Source organism: Mytilus trossulus, chromosome 6 (genome assembly GCF_036588685.1).
Source record: "Mytilus trossulus isolate FHL-02 chromosome 6, PNRI_Mtr1.1.1.hap1, whole genome shotgun sequence".
Taxonomy (NCBI): domain Eukaryota; kingdom Metazoa; phylum Mollusca; class Bivalvia; order Mytilida; family Mytilidae; genus Mytilus; species Mytilus trossulus.
This window is the reverse complement of record NC_086378.1, coordinates 33,195,879-33,206,628: the sequence shown is the minus strand read 5'-3', so window position 1 is coordinate 33,206,628 and position 10,750 is coordinate 33,195,879. Positions and strand designations below refer to the sequence as shown.

At 32.2% G+C, this 10,750-nt stretch overlaps 1 protein-coding gene across 1 annotated transcript; it reads right to left on the bottom strand.

Annotated features, from left to right (window-relative positions):
• Positions 1–291: 291 nt before the first annotated feature.
• LOC134721149 (uncharacterized) lies at positions 292–6,377 on the bottom strand. The gene is made up of 6 exons (XM_063583954.1): positions 6,235–6,377; positions 4,629–4,971; positions 4,185–4,250; positions 3,815–3,901; positions 2,322–2,456; positions 292–1,549 (listed from the first exon to the last, which is right to left on the bottom strand). Exons 2-6 carry the CDS (start codon positions 4,968–4,970, stop codon positions 1,286–1,288), a joined length of 894 nt encoding a protein of 297 aa, XP_063440024.1. The 5' UTR covers position 4,971; positions 6,235–6,377; the 3' UTR covers positions 292–1,285.
• Between the last annotated feature and the right edge of the window lie 4,373 nt (positions 6,378–10,750).

Genomic DNA, 10,750 nt, shown 5'->3' with positions numbered 1-10,750 from the left:
ATACTACGGTCAGACTGTTCTGTAATCGGCTTAATTTTATCTTCAATTTGCAAATATAATGTCTTTCTGCAAACTTTAACAAACTTTTATTAAAAAGTAAAATTAAAAGAGTTTATCCCATTGTTCCAAACATTTCAATCTTTAATTATATATGTGTCTTGGCTTTATACAATTCCTTAAAGACGCTTACTTTTCTTTAACATATTTATAATTATAACAATATATTTGTTTTGAAATATATTTATTAAACTATGTAACATATACAATGAAATTTCATTAAAAAGAAAAGTATACATTTATCATCAATCATGAATCCACATTTTAGGCAAGCTATTTGCAAGAAAAAATCATTACACATAATGTTATTTTATATGTCAATTTTGGTGTCAACATATGCTAGAAGAGAGGGACGAAAGATACCAGAGGGACAGTCAAACTTATAAATCAAAAATAAACTAACAACGCCTGGCTAAAAATGAAAGAGTACAAACAGGCAAACAATAGAACACATGACACAAATTGCAAACTAAATATTAAGCAACAAAAAACCCATTAAATACTAGGGGTGACCTAAGGTGCCCCGGAAGGGTAAGCAGATCCTGCTTCAAATGTTACAAATGCTAAATTGATTATTATTCTTTAGATTCTTAAAATATGTGTTGCTAGGACCTATTACATTGTTTATTGATGTATTCATTAAATAAAGGCAATATTAGTATACCACTGTTAGAAAGTCATTAATCGATCGAGACAAAAACAAATCCGGGTTACAGTCATATCATTTTCAAATCAACTGAAAACGGTTTCAGTTGTTGTATCTCTTCAAATTAGGTATGTAGACAGTGGGAGGTGATTAATATAGACCTGTTTGTATTTTGGCAATCATATTCAAGTATAATTAAGTTGAAAGAGATTTAACATTACTAATTCTGATCATGTTTTCAGTGAAATATTACAGAAATATAAAAAGAGAAATTGTATAATATGATATTCATATTTTTTTTTTTCAGAGATTCATTTCCAAACTGGAAGGCAATTATTGTCTCCCATATTTTAACATTTTTATCGAAAAATGAACACTTTTTATCAGTTTCTAATTGTCTTTAAAAGTAAAACCTTATGTTTTCACATTAGAAAAAAATTATTAGGGTAAAAAACAATCGTATTTCTAAGCACGTATTCTTATATAATTATGTTCTGTTGTATCACAAGTGTTAGTAATGTATAAATTAAGATTAAAAGTCTTTTGATTTTTACAACGAACACAATCGCATGTAAGAGATTGTTATTCTTTGTAAGCAGGTGGATTAGTATCAAAAACTTGTCCATGGTTCACTTCTAGTTGTGTACCACAAACTGCCGGACTCTGTTGAGCTGACGGTTGATTAGTAGGCATAACATGATAGTGTTGCGCTGCAGGATATTGAACGATTGCATTAGCTTGTTGTCCAGTAGCTATCATGACCTGGTGGCTGTTTGCGATAGGAATCTGAGTCTGTGGTGGGTTAAGAAACATTCCTGGTTGTGTACTTTGCATTATAACAACTTCCTATAGAGAAACGAAAGAATTATAATTAAGGCACTGTTCAACATGTTTTATCTGAAGACTCAGTGTGATAAATTTTTCCAAATTACTAAAAAGAAATGTTCATACAAGTTATTACAATAAACAAGAAAAGAGGAGGATCTCATTGAATTGTAGTAAAGAGTAAGAATTACATAGTTTTACAAACATATGTTTCAGTGTATAATGGCCATATATGGTGTTAATATGTCTGTTATAGTACAGGCATGCAAGACTTTCTATTTTTTTCATTTTCGAAGAAAGTTTTTTCGAGTTCAGATTTTTATATATATTAAGAGTTAACGTCCTGAGACAGATTGCAACACTACAACAATGGCCTTGTGGAAATTACAACTAACGTATGCATGTGGTGTTATATACTTGCATACTGTGTATCATAGAATCAATAAAACCCTGCTGTTTTTTAATCAATCGTCCTGTATAATAGTACCAAATGGTAGTCAATTGACCTTTGGTTATTATCAGTAAATGCATTGATACTTTTGGAAGACGATTCACACTTATGCATTGTTATTATAACTAAAATAAAATAAAATTGAGCATGGGAAATGGGTATGTGTCAAAGAGACAATAACTCGACCATAGAGCTAAAAACAGCTGAAGTCCACTAATGTTTACCTTTGTTTAAGTTGCAAGTCTTCAACGTGAGTATCAAATCTTCTGACCCTCCTTGTTTGACAAAGTTGTGTTCAGGGGGGAGGAAGTCGTATCATGTTCGTGTGCAGCATTTGCTTACCTGGTGAGTTGAAGTCCTCAATGCGGAGCAGCAACAACAGAATGAAGCGGCAATGATTGCCACTACTACTTCTGCAAAGGTCAACACAGCCATGAAAGCTGACAGAACCACAGCTTTTGAATGGTTATTTCCTCTCTAAAAAAAACAGTGTAAGTTGCCAACATCAAACAAACTAACAAACTAGAGAATGACAAAATAGTAGTTTTAAGTACTATATTTTTCTATAGAATTATAACATTATTCGCTTAAATTCAGCCTAAATCTATATCTGCAATGTTTTGTACATCTCTCAGTGTTCTTTGATTGGTTATGAAAGGTACCAGGATTATAATTTCGTACGTCAGACGCGCGTTTCGACTACACAAGACTCATCAGTGACGCTCAAATCAAAATATTTATAAAAGCAAACAATTACAAAGTTGAAGAGCATTGACGATCCAACATTCCAAACAGTTGTGCCAAATACGGCTAAGGTAATCTATACATGGGGTAATAAAATCCTCAGTTTTTCGAAAAATTCTAAGTTTTGTAAACAGAAAATTCATAAAAATGACCACATTATTGATATTCATGTCAACACCGTATTTAAACAAATCATCACTGCATGGAATGTCTCGAGCGAACCAAAATACATTTTAGAAATACTACCTTAAAATCTATGGCATGTACCACAAATAATTGTCATAAACATAAAATTGAGAAAGGAAATGGAAAATAGGGAAAGTGTCGAAGACAAAACAACCCGACCATAGAGCAGACATAGATTTGATTAGTGCTATTTTGTGAATTCTTTAGTACCCATCATTTTTCAAGATCGAATTAAAAATAGAGAGCTGTCATTTTTATAAAATGATAATTTTAAAAATGTAAATGGACTCCCAAATATATCTAGATTAAAATGGTATACGTCAGACAAATTTTTTGTCTACAAAAGACACATTGGTGACGCTGGAATGAAAAATGGTGAAAAGCCTGAATAAAGTACGAAAGTTTAAGAGCATTGAGGACACAAAATTCCGAAATATTTTGCCAAATGCATCAATTTTCCTTGGTATGAGATCTTTTGTATTTCGTCTTAACACTTAATTTATTATTATGAACAGTTTAATGATAGCATAGATCACCCATTTCAACATAGAAATGATGACGTATGTGCTTGTGTTAATAAACTCCTTGTAGATGTTAGGATTGAAATGTTGTGCGCTAGACGCGACGTTCGTGAACGAAACCTTTGTACAATACATATATCTGGAACAATATCTGACAATCATACACAACTACTAATTACAAATGTTATTGTGACTGTTTCTGAGCATGCTGCGAGCGCATGACTATTCAGTGACCAAATACACAGAACGTTTGGAAGCGAGACTAAAGCAAAACCCGTATAAAGAAAACTTTGCCCGACAGTGCAGCAAAGTATTACGTATAGATAGTGGGCAATCTGTTTATCTATTTAACTTGTTTAGTTGATATGCAACAACATTACTTACTATAACTGATCCGACTACACCAAGACTGAACATTGTAGGAACAAAAACTGACGCTCCAACTATGCTACACACCATAAATCCAGTTTTCTTAAAAATAAAACATTGAAAGAATAAAGATATACTTTAAACAAAGTACATTCAATTGAATGTTTAATATCTCAGTACAATTGATGTAAGTGTTAGTTTCCCTCTTTTTTTAATTTTCTCTATACTGAAAAGATATAAAACAAAATAACAATATCAGAAGTTTCATGGGCAGTCTCTTTAATTATAATTAAATTGCTGATTTTGATTCCTTGTTTTACTTGTCATCTGTAAATATAAGTTACTTGTTAAGTTAATGAATCGTTGGTCTTTACTTAAAACATACCAGACATTTCCAGCTCGCCTCCCTCTTCTTTGACATACACATAGGCAAAAAACCAGTTACAATATACTGCAATTACAAAAACTAACATTAGTATTAGTTAATATAAATTTAGCATTTGCTTTCCGCCATTACGTAACTACATATACCCTATAACGACATTTGCATTTTTATTGTAAACCTTAAATCCTTATACCTTCACTTTGCACTACCTATTTAATTGTTAATGTGCTCTCTTAAGGAAGAGATTCGTGTAATGAATTTGTGCTTTCCTTTCTGTGACTATAATAGATTTATTAACAGTTCAAAAATACACCAGTCTCTATCATTTCTGCATAATTTCTGTTTGTAAATGTTTTTATTCGCAGTTTCCTACAAGTGAAATACCGAGACAATTTTCTTTAGTAGGTTTATAAGTTTATAAGACAACTGAAAATACACACTTACCCATCCAGAGCATATTAGACAAGTTATGTCAAATGCAAAAAGTACGTGATCATCATCATAATATCGTCTGCACATCAAATATTGATCATTATAGCCATCGTAATAATTATAATTGTTGCGACAGTCGGCGTATTTGTTCCATGCAATTATATCCATAATCACTCCAATTATACTGAGAATTCCCAGAAGAACACCAAGACCAATCTGCACACCACCAAACACCTTAAATGTCCTCACTGGAAATGCTTGTTGCTGGCGTCCGACTGGTGGAGCTTGTTGAAATCCAACTACTTGTGGTATAAATGGGGTTGACATTTGAATATTTGCAGTCGTTGTTGACATTCTGAAATATAGAAACATCTCAAATAATATGATTGGAACCTTTGGTATACAGAGAATAACAAAGAATAACAAAGACGTATCTTTAATAACATTATTTAGTTAGTATATTGGCATGAATGTTCTCCATATTAATATATCTTGTTTGCGTAGACTTATACCAATTCCACGAAATAAGCTCATTACAGAAGACAGGTAAACAAATAAAGATATTGACACTTATTGCTTACTTAGAATCGGTCTAAATGTGGATATATCTTCAATGTGGGGCATTGGTGTTTGTACTTTTTGTATTTCTTTTTTTTTTTTGTATTTAAATACATCAATAGGGTTCCAGAGCCCTATCATTCGTTGTTGTTTAATATTTTGGTAAACAAAAAGGTTCATTTTATTTTCGATAACGTGTGTTGTTGTGAAGTCTTGTTAATGATCGTTAATTACTTATACTAGTTGCTATCTTACATAATTATTGAAATACTTTTTTTTATTTTCAAAATATTTGCAAACTAAAATACATTTTTGAATTACGGCTGTTGTGATTTGAACATCTCAATGTTTTTTCTTATCAAATTTTATAATGAGATGACATTCTTGTAAGTTTTGAAAGCAATCACGAAATAGTTATAAGGAAACATTAGAAACAAAACAAAAAGATATAGATACGGGGCAAATGGCATGTAAAAGTTTACAGTTAAGAGGGGGAACATAAACTAAATTAAAAACTGATAAGGTGGAAATACCAAACCAAAATGAATAAAATAAGAGATAAATTGAAACAAATGTTACCAAAAGTTCGGGGGAAATAAGTAAAAAATATGTACAAATTAGTGACAAACAAATATGCAACTTAATGAGAATCAAAATTGCAAACTGAATGTACTTAGAAAAAATTAACAAAGTAAGTGCTAAGCGTGAAATAACAAACACAATGGTAAAAGGGGGGAAGCAAATTTGATTACAACAAATTCAAAATGTCTTACATGAAGATCTACAGAAAAATTAAGAGATTTCGAGCTAACGTTATTTATTCAAAACCTATGAGGTTAATGATATGAGAGAAACAAATGAATTTTAAGATAAAGTGTAAACGTTGTTATCAAACATTCTGACATATCATTTATAAGAATGCGTCAAAAATCAATGAACATGAAAATGAAGTATCAGGTGTTCTTATCTCCCTTTGTTGACAATTTCACGATTCGTGAGCAATTAGATTATATGTTTTTGTAATTCCTTTTAAACAATGAAATGATTATATTTTACCAACCTTTTCTTTCTGTGAGGAACGGTGTATCTTATTCAATGATCAAATATCTGTTAATAACACAATAATATCTTTTGTCCGATAATGTACTTCCTCAATCGATCGATGATGTAGATCAACCTTGACCTGATTTTATATGATTATTTATAGTTCATTATTATTTTTAAAACCCACGTTTCGTAAACAATTTACTGTCAGCAAACGTCAAAAATGTGAATGTATCCTGCTTTTTGTTTACACACCTGTTTATACACAGAATTTGTTAAAATTTAAGTATTTGTCACAAACTTATTATTAGGATTTTTTTTTACAATATATATATGAGGGGGGCAAGGGGTTTGACTCTTATGCTGTTATGGGGCAATTTAATTCTTTGATATCTGTTATTCTGAAAATATATTTGCTGTTAGCTGTTATTGTTTTATTCATTGTTAGCTGTTATTGGACTATTCGGTTTTTTTTGGTTATCTGTTATTGTGATAATATATTTGCTGTTAACTGTTATTGAAAATTGGAATGTTAGCATTTTTTTTTGACAGCCCATTTTTGGTAGAAATTGAAGATTATTGGACATTGGGGTCTACCACTAGTAATATGGTGGTCCCGTATTCGGTGAAGGATTTCATTTATATATATATACCCATCACAGATCATCACATACACATATTAATATCAGTGAGATCCAGGACAATTCCAGTATATCTTATGATTATCCTTTGTAATAAAATCCATTTTTTTATGAACTTGTATAGCTTGCTGTTCGGTGTGAGCCAAGGCTACGTGTTGAAGGCCGGATTTTTGTCTACCTACAGTGGTTTATTTTTATAAATTGTTACTTGGAATGAGAATTTTCTCATTGGCACTCATACCACATTTTCCTATATCTATGTATTTAGAATTATATTTTTTTGTATGGGGATAATGTTCCTTGTTTCCCGTACGTACATATTCAATTTGAGCATTTCTTAATATGACAAAAAGGAACATATATGGCAAGGGATATCTGATGAGGATCTCAATTAAGAACTACAGTCATGTAGGTCCTTACTACCAGTTAACATTTTATGTAATAAAGTACACAGACTCAGATCTGTGATGCTTTTCAAAGCAGAACCAAATACATTGTACAATAAAAGTTCAAACCATGTACTGGGTTCCGAAGCTGCACATAAATCATTACAAACAAAGATTTATTTCGTCCTTAAGCCATTGTTCCACTACTAAACTATGTATTCTACTTACTAGTACACTTGGTACACTCAAAAACCTGATAATAAGTTGTTAAAATAAGGCCTTTGAAAATAGTGGAATAATTGGAGTGTCAAAATTATTTTGAAGTACTTGATGAATTGCATGCTTATAATTTGTGCTTTTGATTTTTCTACCCTATATACCACTGTGCCTCGTAGACTTATTAAGAAAAAAAATCACACATCGCGTGCATTGAACGTACATTTAATAAAAAATCAGAATGCAAATATATATATTCAAACTCAAGTCATTTTTTTAGTAATAACAAACAAAAAAACTATGTCAATTGGACCTGCTTTGATACCATAACACTGCCCTTAATTTTTTAATAAATATCATTTTTGTCTGCTATGGAGTTTCCGTATATTGTCAAGTTATCATTATTCCAATGGGGACTAACTGTGCACCACTTATTGCGGACGTGTTTCTGTATTGTATTGAAAAAATTCAGCAACGGAAGGGATTGTGCTTGATTTTCATATGATGGAGACATAATCGTTCAATCAGTCCAGGACCTAACCTATTTTAATATTTCATTTACTGTTATCTGTTTTTGTCCATTTTAATTCCTTGTTATCTGTAATAAGCCAAATCAATTTGCTGTTATGCTGCTATTGGGACCCCCTTGCCCCCCCCCCCCCCCCCCCCTCATATATTAATTTGAAGATATGTGAATATCAAAGTCTTTATCTCAGGTCTTTATAGTTTACTTGTAAAAACAAAATGATATCTAGGAGTTTACAGTTAAAGTTGTTAAATCATTTGGATTGCAAACGGCATATTTCACTGAATAATAGTTGGTTCTTAGAACTTAAAGTCATAAGAAACTTTCAATAAAAAAAAAATAATGCATATGTTTTTTATAACTCTATGGATAGTTTTCATTGTAAAACTTATGCACATATACTTTTTTCTCAAGAAAATTCTTTAATTTATTCATACTTAGAAGAAGTTTACTTTATTTGAACTGCTTCCTTCCAGCAAGCAATTCCCCCGATATATTTTTCCGTATGCAAGGTGACCTCAGTGTGACCCATCTCGTAAAAACAACACTGACCGATTGAAAAAAAAATTGACGATTATACGAAATTAACACGAAAAAAAATGATAATTCTAGCACAGAAGACTAAGTTTATGATGTTTGTATGCATTGGTTTAAGAATTGGAAGAACATTATTTTTCACCGGTCACTCGTTTCTTATGACTTTAAAATAAGCATGCTAAAGATAAATAAATAAGTGCGGGTATCATACCTATTTCTGTCTATCTTAATCGAGAAGAAATCGGGAACCCCCTCTACCACCCATTATAAACTGCCGGTAGTAACGTCATGATGAGCGTTTCCTTCAGTGATTTTTTAATAGTTTTGTCAAGTTGGACATGATTATGATAAATGTTCTATGACAAAATGCTAACGGAACATTGGAACATAAATTCAGGCTGCTTAGTATCTTAGTTATTGCTTATAATCAAATCAAATATTTTTTTTGGTGTAAATTCCTATACAGAAATGATACCAGCCGACTTTTACAGGGTTAGGGTTACAGGTATCATTAGGGTCAGGGTAACAGACATCATCATGGTTAGGGTTACTGATATCATTAGGATTAGGGTTACAGACAGCATTAGGTATTGGATTACAGACAGTATTAGGGTTAGGGTTACAGTAAACATTAGGGTTAGGGTTACAGTCAGCATTAATATTAGGGTTACAGACATCATAAAGGTTAGGGTTGCAGACATCATTAAGGCTAGGGTTACAGTCATCACTAGGGTAAAGGTTAGAGACAGCATTAGAGAAAGGGTTACAAACATCATTAGGGTTACAGTCATTATAAGGGTTAGGTTTACAGACAGCATTAGGGTTAGAGTTCCCGACATTATTACGGTTACAGACATCATAACAGTTAGGGTTACAGACATAATTAGGGATAGGGTTACAGATATCATTAGGATTAGGGTTAAAGACATAATTAGGATTAGGGTTACACACATCATTAGGGTTAGGGTTACAGACATCATAAGGGTTAGGGTTAAACACATCATTAGGGTTAGGGTTACAGTCAGCAATGGGGTTAGGATTATAGACAGCATTAGGGTTATGGTTACAAACATTATTAGGGTTAGGGTTACAGACATCATTACGGTTAGGGTTACAGACACATCATTAAGGTTATGATTACATACATCATTAGGTTTGGGGTATAAGTCATCAGTAGGGTTAGGGGTACAGACAGCATCAGGGTAAGGATTACAAACAGCATAAGGGTAACGGTTACAAACATCTTAAGGGTTAGGGTTAAATACATCATTAGGGCTAGGGTTACACACATCATTAGGGTAAAGGTTATAGACGTCATTAGGGTTAGGGTTTGACACCTCATTAGGATTAGGGTAACAGACATCATTAGGGTTAGGGTTCCAGTCAGCATTGAAGTTAGGATTGTAGACAGTATTCGGGGTAGGGTTACGGACATCATTACGGTTAGGGTTGCAGACATCATTAATATTAGGGTTACAGACATCATAAAGGTTAGGGTTAAAGACATCATTAGGGCTAGGGTTGCATTCATCACTAGGGTAAAGGTTAGAGACAGCATTAGAGGTGTAATACCACCAAATCATGGTACGTCACATCCGGTTGCATACGAAAGTAGGTCTAAAAAATATTCCCTTGAATTTGACCGTTGTAGGTCATTAATCCTACATTTTTTTGCAGTAAAACTATTTCTGTGTCATAAACATATGTCTTGGGTATTTCAAAACACCTTTATTTTTTATTTGTGATTTCTATAGAAAATTTTGTAATCTTGAGGTTACATGGTGACTAAACCTTGTACACAAATAGAATAAGGGGAGAAATTTGATTGATTAACTTCCAATGATGGTAATTTTCTTATATGCAATGAAATGTTATGTGAAACTTTTTTTATAGAACTGGACAGGATAAAACTTTACTCATGCCAAGTATTTCTTTATTTGAAACAAAGATAAATTCTGCACAATTTTTTAAAAAGTGCAAATTTAACAAAGACTAATAGGGGAAAATCAATAGTGGTATTACACCTATTATGGGAAGCTGTACATGCCCTATGGCCTTGTGAGTAATCTCATGGGTTAAAATTTCTTGCTATTTAAGTGAAATAATACAAAAAATGAAATATTCTGAGTGGATTGAGTCTCCAAAACACATTTTATGAGAAAATTGTCTTGAAATAGGACTGTACCATGAATATTCAGTTGACAGAAAAAGCCATACTAAGTGCAT